The sequence below is a fragment of the Dipodomys spectabilis genome, unplaced genomic scaffold (assembly GCF_019054845.1).
Source record: "Dipodomys spectabilis isolate Male_0828 unplaced genomic scaffold, ASM1905484v1 ptg000024l, whole genome shotgun sequence".
NCBI lineage: Eukaryota > Metazoa > Chordata > Mammalia > Rodentia > Heteromyidae > Dipodomys > Dipodomys spectabilis.
In genome coordinates this window covers 11,691,529-11,710,362 of record NW_024870701.1, presented here as the reverse complement: position 1 = coordinate 11,710,362, position 18,834 = coordinate 11,691,529, and the positions used below count along the sequence as shown (strand labels likewise).

Here is an 18,834-nt window from a genome sequence, read left to right as displayed (position 1 = left end):
TATCAATTCCACTCAGTGTTTATCAGAATTAGAATGCAAGTTCTCAAACTTTGTTCTTGTTTTTTTTCCCCTGAGTATATTTGAATTTTCTGCATTTCATAAGGATTAATAATCATTTATTTAAAAACTGGTACAATATCATTCTTTCTGATGGAAGCATTCCATTGTGTATATATATATATCATATTTTCTTGATTTATTGGTCCACTGAGGGGCATCTGAGTTGATTCTATGTCTTGACTATGGTAAACAATGCTGCAATGAATATAGTTGTGTTGGCTGGTTTTGGTTATGGTCTATTGGATACAAGCCCAGGAGTGGGATTGCTGAATCATAGGAAAGCTCTATGTTTAATCTTTTGAGGAACATCCGTACTGCTTTCCAGAGCCATTGAACAAGTTTACATTCCTACCACCGGTATAGTAGCATTGCCTTTTGGCCATATCCCCATAGGCATCTGGTGTTAGTTTTCTTGATAATGGGCATTGTAACTGGGTTGAAATGGAATCTCAATGTTGTTTTGATTTTCTTTTTTATTTTATGGACGGAGATATTGAACATTACTTCATGTGTCTATTGTCTATCCTTACTTCTTCTGAGAAGTCTCTCTTTAAGTCTTTAGCCCATTTATTAATTGGGTTGTTTCCTTGAGGTTTTTTTGTTTTTGAGAAGGATTGAACTGAATCTGTCAATGAGTTTGATGACTATCTTTTCTAGTCTTGAAGGTGGTATCTTTCTCCATTTGTTTGAGTCTTATAAAGCCTCTTTCACTGATATTTCATTTTTTCCAGTGTATAATTTTGTACTTTCTGACTAAACTTATTCCAAAGTTTTATTTTTCTTGATGCACTGACAAATAGAATTGTTTGCTCAATTTTGTTTTCAGACATTTTGCCAATTTACAGGAGTACAGTTGATTTTTGTAGGCTTATCTTATTTTCTGGAGCCTTATTGCTAATCTTTACTGGATTCTTAAGAATTTTCTATAAACAAGATCATATTTTCTGTGACTAGAGAAAGGTTTACCTCTTCCTTCCCAAGCCACTTGTAGGCCTGGGTTTAATTTGTTTTCTTGTAATTGTCATGGCTACAAGGTCCCATATAATGTAGAGGTAGAAAGTGTGGTTACTGTTGTCTTGTTCCGAATGTTAGAGGAAGGTATCCAATCTGTCTCACCTAAGTATGGAGTTAGTTGCACATTTTTATAGATATCTCTATCGTATTGAGCAAGTGTCCTTCTATTCTTAGTGAGTTGATGGTTTTCAACATAAATGGTTAGTAAAATGGTCAATTGATTGTTTTGGATCTATTGATATGATCATATGGAATTTATTTTCTATTACATGAATGTGACTATTTTCTTTTTAATTCTAGGTCTTCAGTTTTGCAGTTGAAGCCTGTGAAAAGGTGATCTTAAATGTACCTTCTAAACTAGAAGCAGACAAAATGGTTGGCAGAGGTGAGAAATTTGGAAACAGTTTTTTTGTTGTTGTTATTGTTGTTTGTGTTGTTGATTGAGGGGCTTGAACTCAGGGTCTGGGTGCTGTCCCTGAGCTCTTTTGCTCAAAGTTAGTGCTCAACACTTTGAGTCACAAGTCTACTTCTGGTTTTTGAGTGGTTCATTGGATATAAGAGTTACATGAGGACTTTTCTGCCCAGGCTGGCTTTGAAACATGATCCTCAGATCTCAGTCTTCGAGTAGCTGGGGTACAGAGGTGAGCCACTGTGCTCAGCCAAAAACAATGTGCTTTTAAACAAAAATTTAATTCCTAGTCTGTAAAGAGTATGATATATAGTCTTTGCCTTCTGGAGTTGAGCTGAGTCTCTTTGTAAATGGATAAAATCCAAGAATATTTAGAGTATATGCTTTTGATTTTTGTAACTGCTAAATTTTATAGTTAATCTGAGCACAAAACATCTGGAAGTGTAACCCTGGGTCTTGTGTTTATAAGCAGAAGCTCTACTACTTGATCTACACCTCTGGTCCCATTTGGTGTTGATTATTTTTAAGGTAGGGTCTCAATTTATGCTCAGGTCTGGAGGGCTGCAGTTCTCCAACTTATACTTCCCTGTTTTGCTGGTAATGAAAGATGCCCAGCATAGTATCCAGCAATTGTGATTCCCCCATAGGTGGAATAAGGTATACATGCTCCTTCATCCAGCCACTGAATGACATGGAGTTTGTGACCATTAATGCCACGGTTGCCCTCATTCTACTCCACCTGGTCCATGCTTTTGTGGTCACTTTTGCTGTAGGTTAAAAATGACACAAGCAATTATATGGTAAGAACAGCACTTCCATTATTTTGGGCTTCCAAATATTAAAGAAATGTAGAAAAGAATCTGAGAGAATTGAAGCAGTATGTTATCAATGCTGTATTGAGGAAAATGACCAACTGAGCCATTCCACTCGAAATGAAATATAACCTGGTCACTTGTACAGCAAGCTCTGAGCAGCTGGGCAAGCCTCAAGCTCTCTCAATGGCTGGGAAGCTCTAACCAGGGCGGAGCTATCCACTATGGTACAAGGAACAAGAAAGGAAAGCACCATGACAATTGTTTCTTGAAGAAGAATGTATGGCTTGTCTCAAAGATACCAACATTATTTTTTTAACAAAGTATACAATTTCTGGTTAAAGTGCATCAGCTAATTTTACTAAACAAAGACCACTTTTTCTTTCTTTTTGTGTGGAGCTCAGGGGGTTGAATGGATGCAAAGAGAAACAGAAGAGTTCCACTAGGGGAATGAACTGGAAATTATCACCTGGTTAAAAACATGAAGATGAGAGAAATGTGTCATCTTCCCTTAAGAAAAAATGCTGTCTTCTTTGTTTGACTGGATATGTTCAGCTATGACAGATCTGGGTTAAAGTGAAAACACTAAACAAGTTTAGTATATGAATTTACTTGGCGATAGGTACTTGAATGTAAACAATTTGATTTCTACTGAAGTGAACAAATGACAAAAGGCGTAGGAAATGGCTCTAACTGCATACTTACTTTTGCTATGTTTTATTGGCAAAATTCTCAGGGAGGGTGGATGTCGTAAAAAGTTTTATTGGGAGCTGTGGAGATCTGAAAACACATATAGAACCTTGGGGTTTGTGAGGAAAAGTAGGAAAACATTGGTGTCAATGGGAAAATTCAGAGATGAATGTTTTCTTGCATGACTAACTCATACATCCCATTGTTCTTTGTGCTCATGTAAGTAACTTCTGACCTAAAGGACTCAGATTGTGTTGTGAGAAGAGCTTCTGTGTGCTTATTCAGGTGTATGTGGGAGTGTGTGGGTCAACTTTGTTATGAGTGTAATGCATGTACTTCTTTAATTGGAAGGTGACTTCCATATGTCTGTTAGAAATATATTAAGGTTTAGAACATCTTATTCAACAGAAATACACAATCAGGAATTATGGTTTTCCTCACAAATCAGAAGCCCCAAGTTCAGTCCTAGATACTGCCCAAAACTATTTATTCATTTATTTTTGTGTGAATACCGGGGCTTAAATTCAGGACCTGAGTGGTGTCTCTTGACTTTTTTACTCAAAGCTCATGTTCTACCACTTGAGTCACCTCTACTACTGGATGTTTACATGTTTCAAACTGCAGTTTTTAGACCTCAGCCTCCTGAGTAGGTAGGGTTACAGATGCAAGCCTCTGGTGCCCAGTTTAAAACTTCTATTATTTTTAACTGAAAGAAAGTGGTCATTTTGTTAAATAACATGAAAGATAGGCAATTGCAAAGTGATTGGTTTGTATTGTTTCATTTCACAATTTTGATGGAAGAGTGACTTTTTACCATTTTTTCCTCTTTTCTATGTGTTTCTACCTTATAACTGGGAAATGTTCACTTGAAGTTAATTTGAAAGAATGCCTCAGGTCTGCAGATTTCATCCAGTCAAGTGATCCTGATTTTAGAGTTCTAGCTGATGGATCTGTGTTCACAGCCAGCACTGTTGTGCTGTCTGATGAAAAAAGATCATTCACCATACGGCTTTCTGATAGGAAGACACAAATGAAGAAAGAGATGATTGTGTTCCTGGAACACCAGAAGAAGGTATGCAAAGTACATTAAATATTTTCAGGCATGTTCTTTTACTAAAATACTTTCATTACACAATGGAATTCTATGCCTCCATCAGAAAGAATGACAGTGCCTCATTTGTTAGGAAATGGAAAGACTTGGAAAAAATTGTATTAAGTGAAGTAAGCCAGGTCCAAAGAAACATAGGTCCCATGGTTTCCCTTATTTGCAATAACTAGTATATGCCTGAGACAAGCAGAAACAGTCAGATAAGTTGATGTTAGGCGAAATGAACCCTAAGATAAGGACTCAAATGGTTTTTCTTTCTTGCTATTATTTCTAACATATTTATAAGATGATATCTTTGTTGCTTTGTATGTCCCTCCCCCATGGTATAACCCCTGTTTTCACTGTCTTTGATGTTGCTATACTTTGTGGAGGGGAAGGGAAAAAAACAAATTGTTTAAATAGGGATACAGGTGGACCCATTGCAACAATGAGATGTACAAGATGTTATGTCGAAAAATGAACTTTACAACTTTGGCAGCGGGGGAGGGGAGGAAGGGCACAGCAGAAGATGAGAAGGGATGGGAAGGGGAAACAAAGGAGGAGGCAACAATGCGTGATAAGAAATGTACTCATTACCTTGCTCATGTAATTGTAACCCCTCTGTATGATATTTTCACAATAAAAAAATTAATAAAAAATTGCAAAGAGGACCAAAGGACAAATAGGATTTTCCCTGGTTCTGATATCCTCTATAATCTCTCTCCAACTGTTTCACTAATTCTACTTCCTCCTTTTTTACCTCTCTTCCTCTCTACTCTTTTGTCTTTCTTAGCAGTAGTAAAGCTCTGGCATTCATTTTACTTTGGTAAATCTAAATGATACCTTCTCTATGAAGGATTCTTCTACTTTTCTTAATTCTAGCATTTATGTACCAGCACCAGTTAGGAACTATTGTAGCCTTTGGAATTCCTTATTAGTACAAACAATGGATCATGAGGAATGCCAATAGGAAAGTGGTCATAAAATGATGAAAGGTTTAGACTGAATTACCCCTACTCTATCTTATCTGTACTAATGATAAAAACTAATTAAATGGCTGCTCAGCATTTTACTAAGCACTTGTAAAATTATTGATTAATTAATTAACATGAAATCAAATGATTCCTTTTGCTATATCATGAAATAAAATGAGAAGTCTGGTAGAACTTTTTCCAATGATAGAGATTCTATAATCTTTGCTCTCTGGTATGGAGACCCAGTATTAACTGCTACTGAGTACATATCATTATGGAATGATAGAACTTACTTGCAGCACTTGAGTTTGAATTCAAGACCTTATGCTTGCTAGGAGGGTGCTTTATCATTGAGCCATGCCTCCAATCTTTTCCTGTGCTGCTTATTTATGAGATAAGGTACTGTTTTGTGCCCAGATATATCTAGATTGTGATCCTTTTGTACCTGAGATTAGAAGCACATGCCACCATGCCCAGCATCTTCTGTTTGAGACGGAGTGTTGCCCATTTTGCTTCCTTTAGCTGGCCTAGAACTGCAATCCTCTTAGCCTCATACAAAGCTTAAAAGACAGATTTATGCCACTTTTCTGCCTCAGCTAGCATCAAACCATGATCCTCTCATTCTTATCTAGGACAAAAGTAGCTAGGATGAAATTGTGAGCCACTGGTGCCTGGCTCCATTTCACTCAATTATAATATACATAAGTAGTACATGGCTAGTGGTTGTCAGTGGCTATCATGTTGGACAGTGAGAGTAGATGAAGATGATTAAGAATATGTCTTTTCTCTTTTTGGTTCACCTGAGAAGCAGAGGTTTCAATAGATAAAATAGGTGAGTGCCATTTCATGAGACTTTGAAAGCATGTGTTCTTTATCTCTACTTAGGATGGAACAAGAAGAAATGAGTATAGTAACAACTTTAACACCCTGAAAATATGATAATGTGAGAAGGGAATACTAAGGAAATTTACTAGTTAATGACATTTTAAAAAATCTGGATATATTCTTTCTGACTCTTCTAATGCAAAAAGATCTTATTAACTAGGTAGACATTAGGTTTATGAACTGGTCACTATTTTCCAATAAATTTGACTGTGATGCTTTTGTTTATCTTTTTTTTTTTCTTCCTCTGAATTCAGTTATTAAAGAAAAGACACACTGGAGAAACTGTTCTCAGGAGAGCCAAGAGGAGATGGGCACCTATTCCTTGTTCAATGCAAGAGAATTCCTTGGGTCCCTTCCCTTTGTTTCTTCAACAAGTAAGTTTACATTCCTTCTGAATGGATGTTTTCATTCTAATAGTCTGCTTCATCCCTCCCCTCAGGCTTTGAGACTCTTTAGGCATTTAAAAGCAAACAGATTTGATTGAAGTTATACAGGAGGCTTCATAAAAATGTGTGAAATGAGCAAATGAAAAGTGTTAAAATACTAATGATATGAGACAGACTACAGCAGAGAATGATGTTTATGGGTTTATTCACTCATTTAGCTGACAGCTGTTGAGCACTTGAAATAGGCACCTGTTTAGCTGGTAAAGGTGGAAAGAAACCTAGGCCTCATCCTTATTCTCATGTACGTTATTGGTCTCTGGAGAAGATAAGACTAGGTAAATGGTTGCAGAACTATGTGTGAAGTATATTTCCAGAGAAGTCACTGGGGTGATATAGTAACATGAACTTCCATGGTCAGGTGGGCTTCCAGGAAGACATGTCTGTGCTGAGTTCTGAAAGTCTTAAGCAGATACATAATTGTAAAAGAAGAGGGATGTACAACAGGTGAGAGCACTCATGGCTTCTGAAAGTGCTGTGGAGCTCAGTCTTCCTAGGTATGATGTAGTGAGGTGGATGATGAGGTGGAAGAGGCAGGTGGGGGCCCGAATTTTATGGGCTGAATATATTCTGCGATTAAATTCTTCTTTATCCTATAAACAGAAGTTTTGGGTCATGGTAACGATGTAACCGGGTTTTCTTTATATTAAAATCTGGATGGATCATACACAATGGAAACTATTATTGAAGTGAAAGCCTTCATCCCATTGAATTTCTATAACAGAAATTGCTGTGTAGTACTGAGTTCCTGACCCATGCATTTAATTTTACTTGTCCATTGTTACACTCTTGCTCATTCATATTAAATACGCTGAGGGAGTGAGTCCAAAGTTATGCTGATCATGAGTAATTTTAACAGTTGCATTGCTTAAGTTACTGCCTCTCAGTTTTCATTCCCTTAATAAATGTACAGTGACAAAGATGACATTTCTCTCTTCCTTGAAATATTTTCTTCATTTGTATTCTACAGTACCAGTCACTCAGTTTTTCACTTCTTTCACTGACTAATTTGTTTCTAGTTGTTCTTCACTCCCACATTTCTACACATATTGAAATGATTGTATGTTTTTTTTGTCCTTAATTCTGTTTATATGTTGTAATTGAATTAGATATGTTGAGATATTTTTGAATCCCTGGAAAGAAAACAACTTGATTATGGTGTCTTCTTTCTTTCTTCTTTCTTTCTTTCTTTCTTTCTTTCTTTCTTTCTTTCTTTCTTTCTTTCTTTCTTTCTTTCTTTCTTTCTTTCTTCCTTTCTTTCTTTCTCTTTCTTTCTTTCTCTTTCTTTCCTTCCTTCCTTCCTTCCTTCCTTTCTTCCTTCCTTCCTTCCTTCCTGAGGCTGGACCTGGGGCTTGAACTCTGAGCTTTTTAGCTTAAACGTAGCTTTCTACAACATGAAACACAGCTCTACTTCCAGCTTTTTAGTGATTAATTGGAGATAAGAGTCTCAGACTTTCCTGCCTGGATTGACTTTGAATCACAGTCCTCAGATTTCAGCCTTCTAGATAGCTAGGATTACAGATATGAGCCACTAGTTTCCAGGTATAAGGTATAAGGTATAAGGTAGTCTTCCTTCCATTTGTATTTTTTTGAATAGTTTGAAGAGCATTTATATTGCTGTTTTTTTAAAGCTCTGGGAGAATTCAGCTGTGAATCCATCTGTTCCTAGGCCTTCTTTGTTTGGAAATTTTTTGTTACTGATTCAGTCTTTTTACTTCTTGTATGTCTATTTATGGTTCAATTTTGGTGTATCATACGTGTTGGTGTGTCATACAATTTCTCCTTGAGTCTCTAGATTGGTAGAGTATAAGTTATTTCCTAATGATCTTTGCTAGGGATCTTCATTACCTAACGAATTTTATTGCTGTCTCTAATAATATGTTCTTTTTCATTTCTGGTTTTATTATCTTCTCTTTTTTTTTGGTTAATTAGTCTTGTTTTCAAAGAACCACTTTTTTGTTTCACTTAGTCATTTCAGTCTCAATTTTGTCCATTTCTGCCCTAATTTTTTTCCATTTACTTGTTTTGGAGATTATTTTGTTCTTGTTTATATAAGAGCTTGGAGGTGCATCATTAGATAGTTTCTTTAAGATCGGTCTGATTTTCTGAAGTAGGCACTCATGGGTCATCATCCAATCTTTTAATATTTATTAATTTTGCTCCATAAGGTCATTCTAAGGAACATTCCTGCACAATAATAAAAGCTTTTGTTTGCTTGCCAACCATAAGTGTAATTTTATTTTTCTGACTCTTCTTTTTTTTCCTCTCATTCCCCAAAATAATTTTTAATTGTTTAATTAATGTGGGAAAAAGTTCTTTGGAAATCACATTTCTTTTTGAGACATTGCCTGGGTCTTTTAAAAATAAACAATAGACAAAGGGAAATATTAACTTGTGGCAGGGGAGCACTACATTTACAACTTTCAGAGCTCATCTAGGATTATCTAAGAATACAAATGATTTGGAAAAGTTTTGGACATCCAACCTATAGGAAAAAAATGTTAGACTTTTCCTTTTTCTCTTTCATCTCATAATCTCCAAATAGAAATGATGCCTAGTTTGTTTCTCTTCAGTACCTACTGCACACACAAAAAAATCTCAGCTTCTTATAAGTTATAGGCAAATGAGCCAAAGGAGATGCTAACAGCTGAGCTTTGCTGAGATGTTGAAATCATCTGAGCAAAGACAAAGTGTAAATAGGGTTTATTACCATTTCTATTTTTATTTCTATCATTTGAAGCAGGTAGATCTATCTAAGACATCTAAACTTAGCTTTTAACTTTTGTTCATAAGCCTTTGGACACTCTAGTCCTTGTGTTATATTGCCAATGAGAGATTAAGCCAGAAAATGAATCTATAAACAAGTAGCTATTTTATAATTAGTAAGCACACTTCTTCAGATAAATTCCATACTGGTCTCTAATAGCCACTCTTTATATGCACCTAGGGCCTTTCACCTAAAATTTTATTCTGATTCTTCTATTGAAATATTTTCCTTTAAATAAAAAACTGACTAACTGAATTTTCTGAGTTCTATTGAATTTAATTAATTTTTACATATGCATATTCTTTTCTTTTCAGGTTCTATCTGATGCAGCACAGAACTACACTATCTTCTACTCAATAAGTGGACGTGGAGTTGACCAAGAACCTTTGAATCTGTTTTACATAGAAAGAGATACTGGAAATCTGTATTGTACTCGGCCTGTGGATCGTGAGGAATATGACGTTTTTGATGTAGGAATTTAACTGATGAGAATGGCTTATTTGATATCTCCTCTACTCTTTCCTGTCTTCTTGCACCTTTTCTTAAGGATATCTTCAAGTTCATAAAGTGTTTCTGAATTCTTGGTCAACAATTTATCATTGTGTTTGATAGGTAAGCCTAAATGAAACAAAGAGTTGGAATGTAAATTCAAGTACATTTTAAAGACATTGGTTTTGCTTCTGAGATATAGTCTCCCTCTCCTGACACTTACATATTCTTGTGTCTCCAGGATATGTTCACAGGTGATGGAAAAGATTCCCCAATACTGTACCTTCTTATTTTGCTTTCCTTTTACATAAATGATTCTCTGATCCTTTATGAGAACTAGATAAGGATATAAAAGTGGGAGGCCAGGCCTAAATGCAGCTTAATAACCAGCATCCTTGAAAGAATGAACTTAGTCAATGAGATTTTTATTATAAAGTCAGATGATTTTTATTATAAAATATTAAGTCTCACAAACTTGTGTACCATCCATGTGGTTCAGGGGGTGGATTTCCTGTTGGAGAGAAAGGTTCTACTTCTAGAAGAAAAAATAGATACCAAGCAACCTATTTGACTGATGCTTTCCATGTCACATGCTTTGCTATTGGCTCAAAAAGTTTCAACTCAGTGTAATAGTTAAATACTAAATAGGAATAGTTTTGATTAATTTGTGATGTGGGAGTAGCAAATGCAGTTGGCTAGAAAACTTAGAAATGTGTGGTCTGTGAGGTAAAACAGTAAATGGGCTTGGAAGTGACTCGGTTGGAAATCATTGCTTTATTTAGAATACACACACACAGTCATAGTCATATTTTTTGTTGCTGTGAATTTGTCTCAAAGTATACTTTGAGTCTTTATGGTCACATTTAAGTCTTTAGAATAATGTACACAGGCATCCTAGCTTGGGTGTACTCTGATGTAAATTTTAATTTGCAGTATACTAATTTCCACCAAATGCCCAAAGATTTTTGTGTAATGTGTCTCGCCATACAGTGCATTGATAATTAGAAAAGACTAGCTAGGGGTGAACTTTTAAAAAGATTTGCAGAGAAGATTGTAGGGCATCTTCTCTTCTCTTGCTACAGTCTAGTGTCAGGTGAAAACTGAAGTTGCTCTATTCTTTTTACAGTTGATTGCATATGCATCCACTGCCGATGGCTATTCAGCGGATTTACCTCTTCCACTGCCCATCAAAGTGGAGGATGAAAATGACAACCATCCTGTCTTCACTGAAACCATTTATAATTTTGAAGTTCCAGAAAGTAGTAGACTTGGTAAGGCTGCTTTTTTATGTGAAATGTGTTTGTGTACATTGTTTGAGGTACTAAGATTCTTTTATTGTGAAAATACAGTACAGAGGGGTTACAATTACATGGGCAAGGTAATGAGTACATTTCTTATCAAGCATTGTTGCCTCCTCCTTTGTTTCCTCCCTCCCCATCTTCCCTCCTCCCCTGCTTCCCCCTTCCCCACCTCCTCCACTCCAGCCAAAGTAGTAAAGTTCGTTTTTCAACATAACGACTTGTACATCTCATTGTTGCAATGGGTCCATTTTTTCAATGGGTCTACCTGTATCCCTATTTAAACAATTTGTTTTTTCCCTTCCCCTCCACAAAGTATACCAGCACCAAATACAGTGAAAGCAGGGGTTATATTGTGGGGGAGGAACATACAAAGCAACAAGGAAATCATATTATAAATGTGTTAGAAACTGAGATTTTTATATTAATGGTTACTTCATTCTGAGATAGCACTGAATACTTATCATAAGGCATACATTCCCACTAGGCTTAATGAACTTTACCAGGTTATGTGAGGAAATTTTGGCCTTTCCACCTTAACTGTAGCCACAGGCAACAGTTACTGAAGCATTGTACCCTATCTGGTTTATGAATTTTATTTCATTTTCTCCTTGTGTAGGTTTACCATGACTCTCAGCTCCAAAACTTCAGGATAGAATGAACAATACAATTTAAAAACCATATAAATATTTTAATGGGATTTTATTTAGAAGGGTGTTAAATGATATCTACTGAGGACACAATTTTAAATCTTATTTTATATTGCCTCTTCTCTTATAACTTCCACTTTTTACTACATTCATTTCAGAGCAAATACCAGAATAGCTATAGAGAAGTGGATGCTGAAAGTCCTTTATCATTGAAGCGTGGTGTCCCATGTGGAAAACTGAATTATTTCAGTTTACTTAGCTATTAGTGATAGTGTCTATCAGTCTTCTGAGACTTGAAATAAGAATAACCAGAGTCAAAAAGTTGAAAGACTGTGATGTCAATCACAATGGAGAACCACTTTGCTAATTGACCTGGACAAGTTTGTAGAAGTTATTCACATTTTCACTGCATTTTTGATTCTGTTTGTTTTTATATTTTGCTGTTATAACAAAGTTAACCTCTTTATTACTCCTATGTCCAATTGATGCAATTAAAATGCATTATTTTTGGGAGTTTAGAAAATCTATTTATTCATGTTGATTCTCTTATGAATCACTGTAAGAATCATGAAAGTCACCTTCAATTTTCTTAGCTCTTTAGTGTTAGTTACATTAGATGAACTATATTATGTATGGCATCATAATTCCAGGAATCTATTACATTTTCTTTATTTTCAAAGAGAAAACATATTTTTCTTGAGGATTCTGTTTATTTCCCGTAATAATAGGGAAGAATTGGGGCAAACACTTTGATGTTAACCCTTTGATTAACCCTAGGTACTTAAGGTATATCAACCATAGGATGAAGGAGAATGAGTCAAATAGGAATGCATGACAGTATGTTCACAAATAAAATAAAATAAATTAAAAAAAATAAAAAAAAAAGGAATGCATGAAGTAACATTGGGAGGGGAGAGTAGACAAAGGTCAACTTGAAAGTTGGTACAATTATACTCCAAGCCTAAATTTAGCTATTATATTGAGAACACTCGGAATTTGCCTTGAGTGAGGTGATATTGTACTATGTGAGAACATAGATTGAAATTATTCTTGATTGACATTTAATGACTGCTTTTTACTAATTTGCTATCATACATTTTTTAAATGTGAGCAAAACACATTATTCTCTGGTATGAAAATGTTTTGTATTTTACATTTAAAGTAATTTTCATTTGTCCTTTCTAAAGATGTAGCATTTCTGACAAAAAGAAAATACATGTCAAGTTAAGTTTCCACCGTTGTTAAAATTGGAGTGGAGTACGTACTACTGCGTAGACATATTTTGCAATCCTGGACATTTTAAGTTCTTTTCCCCCCTTCTTTACATGCATAGGGACGACAGTGGGAGTGGTCTGTGCCACGGACAGAGATGAACCGGACACGATGCACACGCGCCTGAAGTACAGCATTCTGGAGCAGAGGCCCAGATCCCCTGGGCTCTTTTCTGTACATCCCAACACAGGCGCTATTACCACGGTCTCTCATCACATGGACAGAGAGGTAGCTTTTGCGCTCTGCGAAACGTCATTTTTCTAATGATTGAGTCTCCTGTGCCCTATTTTCTATAATTTGCTATCCTATGAGCAGATTATGTTTTTGCCAGTTCTGGGGCACAAACTCAGGGGTTGAACGCTGTCCCCGAGCCTCTTTTGCTTAAGGCTACCACTTGAACCACAGTATCACTTACGGCTTTTTTTGGTTTATGTGGTACTGACGAATCAATCCCAGGGCTTCATGCATACTAGGCAAGCACTCTACCATGGAGCCACATTTCCAGCCTCTGATAGATTTTTAAAGTCATAAGAATATAAGGATTCCTGTCATTTTCTCCTTTTTTTAAAAAAAAAAAAAACATTAGAATAGAAAAATCAAAAAATCTCCTAAAATTATTACTATTAACTATTGTCTCGTTCTATTTTTTGTGTGATTAATTAGTTGCAGCTCTGTAAAGTTTACATTTCTTTCTTTCTTTTATTGTTTTTTTCTGTAAGTAGCTTTTTAAAATTTTATTGTCAAGGTGAGGTACAGAGGGGTTACAGTTACATAAGTAAGGTAGTGAGTACATTTCTTTTTTTAAATAAGTTTTTTATCGTGAAAATACTGTACAGAGGGGTAACAGTTACATGAGCAAGGCAATGGAGTACATTTCCTATCAAACATTGTTACCTCCTCCTTTGTTTGTTTTGCCCCTACCATCCCTTCCCACTTCCACAATTACATCCACCGCCCCCCCCCCCCTGCCCCGCAGCCTAAATTGTAAAGTTCGTTTTTCAACATAGTGCCTGTACATCTCATGGTTACAATGGGTTAACCTGTATATAAAACAAAATGTTTAAAAAGTGAGTACATTTCTTGTCGAATTTGTTATCCTTTCCTGAAGACTACATTCCTTATATAAGATGACGAACTTTATTTCAGGAGTTTCAAGCATACTCTAACACCTATTCAGTTATAATAGATGTACATACATTTTGTAAGGAAAGGATTAGTTGAGATGGAATTGATAAATTATTTTTTAAAAACCTACCATGCTAGTTGCCTGATAACAATGGCATATGGTCGTCTATATTGTAATTTATGTTTAAATGTGTATGCTTATTTTAATTTTGTCTTTTTAGTTTGCTTGTTTGACTAGATTGCTACTATGTTCATCTATAGAGAAAAAATGTGAGGACTTGCCTAAGTCAATTCCACAGGAACTTCTCTTCTTTTGTTGTTATTATTTCTCCTTTCATTTTGTTAGCCAATTTTATCTCCGCATTGTGAATGATTAGCTGAAGCAGATGAACTAGATTTGCAGGTATAAAATAACTATTGGGATACATTAATGGTCCCACTATAGCTAGAATAAATAAATAGACTAAGGATATAACAGGAAGTAATATCCTCAAAAAGAAAATACTTGAATTTGATGCTAAAAGAGAAAGGGGAGAATGGTGGGACTCTGCAAAAAGAAAAAAAATAGTACAAAGGTTTTGGTTTTCACCATTTTAATTTTTGTAGCATCAGAACATCTGCATGATAAAGCACAATGATAAGACTGAGTAGGAAAATTTAGAGGATATATAGACGTTTTGTATCTTTGTATGATGTAGACAGAATATAGTAATAAAGTTAAAAAATCTATCCTCAATTTTTATAGAATAAAACATGAGGTTTAGAAATGCTAAATTATTTAAGATTATATTTTGGGGGCCAAATCCAAATCTATTTGCTTGTTGAAAAAAATATAGTGGGATTTTTTTTGGAATAATGAGAGTAGCAAAGAAACAAATATTAAAGATAGACAGTGAATTTAGTGGAAGAAAAACACAAGGTATTTGATCCTTGAAGTCTATTAGAGGAGCATTGCGGGGTGGGAATGCTGACATACAATGTAAAAGGGAGAGAGCAAATTAAAAGGAAGGACTGAAGGATGGGAGAGGGAACTAGAAAATGGACAATGAAAAAGGAGTGGGTAGAGGCTAGTAAAAGAAAAGACAGGGCAACAAAAATGATTATGCATCACAAACAAATGATTATATATTTCACCATCACCACTCAATGTGAAGTCAACAGTGATTTCTTACATGATGAAAACAATCCTTGTCTTTTGTTGATACTTAAACCAAGACTGTTCTCCATTGAAATTCTGGCCTTTCTCTTGTTTCTGACATTTTTTTTTTCATATCTTTTGCTAGTCTTTTGTCCTTCTATAACTGTTTTATTCCATGTTTCCTTAGTTCTTCTCTTCCTGTAATCTTCCCTGAGTATTTGATTTCTGTTGTAATTTCAACCACTATCTACCTCCTGATGACTCACTCCCAAGGTGGTATTTCTGGCCATGGGCTTAAAGCATGGGCCCCTACAGGTGTCTGAACTTATTTACCTACATTTCCATTAGGCATATGAAATTCAACACATGCACAGCAAAATTCATGCCTTTAGTCACCCTTGCCAACTCTCTAAGAACTGTCTGTTGTTACTTTGTATTGGTTCCTGATATCCCTACCCAAGAAGGACAATTAAGCATCAAATTCCACAATTTTTCCCTCATAACTTGTCTCCAGAATCTGCTATTAATTCCTACTCCATTATAATTCCCAAGCAACTTTCTTCCCTCTCCTTTCCCTTGTCCCCTTGGTTACTGCCTCAAATTTGGACAATGAGTCTTAGGTTATTAAAGGGATTCCATAATTGCTTTAACTCTCAACTTAGTTCACCTCAAATTATGCCCAATATTTAATACAAATATTTTCTGCAAAATGCTCTTATTTTGTGCCTTCATTCTGACTTCTATAAAATATCCCTCAATTATCTGCTAAAACATAGGTCTAAATTCTTAACAGTTCTCTGTATAATTTCACCTGTGCCTATATTTCAGCTTTGTCCTTTTCTATCAAATTCTTAGAGTATGTGCAAATATAAAAGTCAAATAAAGAATATATCCACACACAAATTGTATAATTAGGGTATTGATTATGATTCTAGACAGACATGTCCCACAAGAATTAAACATTTGATTTGTTTTTAGGTGGTAGACAAGTATACATTGATAATGAAAGTCCAAGACATGGATGGACAATTTTTTGGATTGATCAGTACATCAACCTGTATTATAACAGTCACAGATTCAAATGACAATGCACCCACATTCAGGCAAAATACTGTAAGTATATAATATCAAAATCTATATTTTAATTGATTTATTTAATCTGAGTTAATTATATATTGGTCATATGTTGAGGAATGTGTTTATTATATAAATAACATTAAAGCTTAAATAGATTATGTATTTTCTTCATTTATATTAGCATTTTTATGTATGTCTCCCCCTTAAAGTTCTTTCATTTAAAAGATAATACTGGCCAGGTACCGGTGGTTTACCCTATAATCCTAGCTACTCAGGAGGCTGAGATCTGAGGATTGTGGTTCAAAGCCAGCCCGGGTAGGAAAGTCTCTGTGAGAGTCTTATCTCCAATAAACCACCAGATAAAACCAGAAATGGTGTTGTGGCTCACATGGTAGAGCTCTAGCTTTGAGCTGAAGAATGCACAGACAGTGCCCAAGCTCAGAGTTCAAGCTCCATGACTGATAAAAAAAGAAAAAAGATAACATTTAATGAAACAATACTTTTGTATTACAACTGTTTTGAGATGATGCATGTTAAAAACATACAAGAACAAATATTTTGGGGGTAAAAGACACCTTTTACTTCTTGTGCAATATATTTCTTTGTAAAACAACTGTTCATGAATTCTTTCAGTATGAAACATCAGTAGATGAAAATGCACACAATGTGGAAATCTTGCGAATACCTATAGAAGATAAGGATTTAATGAATACTGAAAATTGGAGGGCCAATTTCACCATTTTGAAAGGAAATGAATATGGACACTTCAGAATCACTACAGACAAAGCGACAAATGAAGGCATTCTCTATGTTGAAAAGGTATAGTAATGTTCAATAACCAATAATTTAGAAACTAAGGTCTTTTCATCAACAAATAGTGGAATCAACTAAGTAGTTTCAGATCATGGACTCTGCAAGTTGAGGGAGAACATAAAACCTGTTTAGTCTAACTATTCAAATTCATTGTCATGTTTGTCTTCTATAGTTTATTGTCCATTGCTAATCTCCAAGAGAATGCCTGAACATTCTTAATGATAAAGATCTCTTCGACTCAATTGACAGAGGGTATTTGGGGAGATTTGGCTCTCAGAAAATGCTCACAAAGCATTATCCATGTTTTTGGTCCATGCTTGCTAGGTAGTGTTCTATCCTGTGGACTACAACACCAGTCCTATATTTTGTTGGATATTTTTTCCTGGCCTGGCTTCAAACAGCCAACTTCCAGAGTAACTAAGATTACAAATGTGAGCCACTAGCATCATACACGGTGTTTTGTGAAAATGTTGCTATACACAGTGCAGATTTACCTTCTTTAGGACATTCATATTTCTTTTTTTTCTTTTTCTTTTTTTATCTTTTTTTTTAAATTGTGAAAATACCATACAGAGGGATTACAATTACATGAGAAGGTAATGAGTACAATTCTTATCAAGCATTGTTGCCTTCTCCTTTGTTTCCCCTTCCCATTCCTTCCCATCTCACCCTCCCCCCAGCCCCCCTCCAGTGCCAAAGTTGTAAAGTTCATTTTTTGACATAACGTCTTGTACATCTTATTGTTGTGATGGGTCCACCTGTATCCCTTAGCAAATCTTATCAGAAAAAGAAGAGAACACACCCAAATAAATAAGCTCAGAGATGAGAATGGAAACATCACCACAGAAACAACCAAGATTCAGAACATTATAAGGGAATACTTCTCAAATCTTTATGCTAATAAGTTTGAGAACATGGCAGAAATGGACCTTTTCCTAGCAAATATCTACATGCCAAAACTAAACCAAGATGAGTTAAACCGACTTAACAGGCCCATATCAAGCATTAAAATAGAAACAGCAATGAGACCTCCCATCTAAGAAAAGCCCAGGACCAGATGGATTTACAGTGGCATTCACATTTCTTTTAATCCTTACAAAATATAATTTTAGAACCTCACATTCTTTTCATTCTTTTGAGAAAATATACTTGGCTATATCTGATCCTTTAAAAGTAAGTCAGGATGAAATGTAGTATCACATCAAGAGCACTAAATGAACTTATTCTTCACTCTCTATATATACTAGGTATGTGGTTGCACTGCTGTTTTCTAGGGATCAAGCTAGGAGTATGGGATGGAAGGATCCTTGGTTTTCTGTTCCTAGGCTAGAACAAAGAATAATAGTCTGTGGGCAGATTTGGATGTTATTCACAGATGAAAGGAGACTTATCTGTCAGTTGCAATATGGTAGCAACTTTGGTACACAGTTTTGTATATGTAGTTGTTTATTCTGTGAGAGTTGTTAGTGTCTACACGTAAAAATGGGGCATACTCTGTCCGGATGTAAATAGAAAAATATATGTTAAACTTTTCCTCTTTTCAGTTTTTATAATACAAGGTATTACAATAATTAAGCTTTACTACTGAGTGTGGAAACGTAATAAAGAAACACTGACAATAATGGACAACATCTAATATTTAGTAAATACCAAATATCATTTGAAGTGCTTAAGAATGATTTTGTCATATTGTTTAACAAGTCTGTGAATTAATTATATGTTAATTAATAGCTAAGAGATATATTATTTATTTTAATTCAATTTGACTAAGCAGTCCCTTTAGGGAAGTCAAAGTTTGGAACTGAAAGTACATACATTGTAGAGTTTCTCA

At 35.2% G+C, this 18,834-nt stretch overlaps 1 protein-coding gene across 4 annotated transcripts in view; it reads left to right on the top strand.

The window, feature by feature from the left end:
* Dsc3 (desmocollin 3) overlaps positions 1-18,834 on the top strand; it is a 41,382-nt gene that overhangs the window by 7,172 nt on the left and 15,376 nt on the right. For 2 of the 4 annotated variants that reach the window (XM_042675202.1, XM_042675205.1), the window contains 8 exons: positions 1,375-1,459; positions 3,858-4,057; positions 6,186-6,305; positions 9,456-9,611; positions 10,757-10,901; positions 12,912-13,078; positions 16,092-16,226; positions 16,824-17,009. In XM_042675202.1, the coding sequence (XP_042531136.1) occupies positions 1,375-1,459; positions 3,858-4,057; positions 6,186-6,305; positions 9,456-9,611; positions 10,757-10,901; positions 12,912-13,078; positions 16,092-16,226; positions 16,824-17,009 (1,194 nt within the window). Of the gene's footprint in view, positions 1-1,374; positions 1,460-3,857; positions 4,067-6,185; positions 6,306-9,455; positions 9,612-10,756; positions 10,902-12,911; positions 13,079-16,091; positions 16,227-16,823; positions 17,010-18,834 lie in introns of those variants that run through there. The other 2 variants (XM_042675203.1, XM_042675204.1) reach the window with 1 other exon arrangement.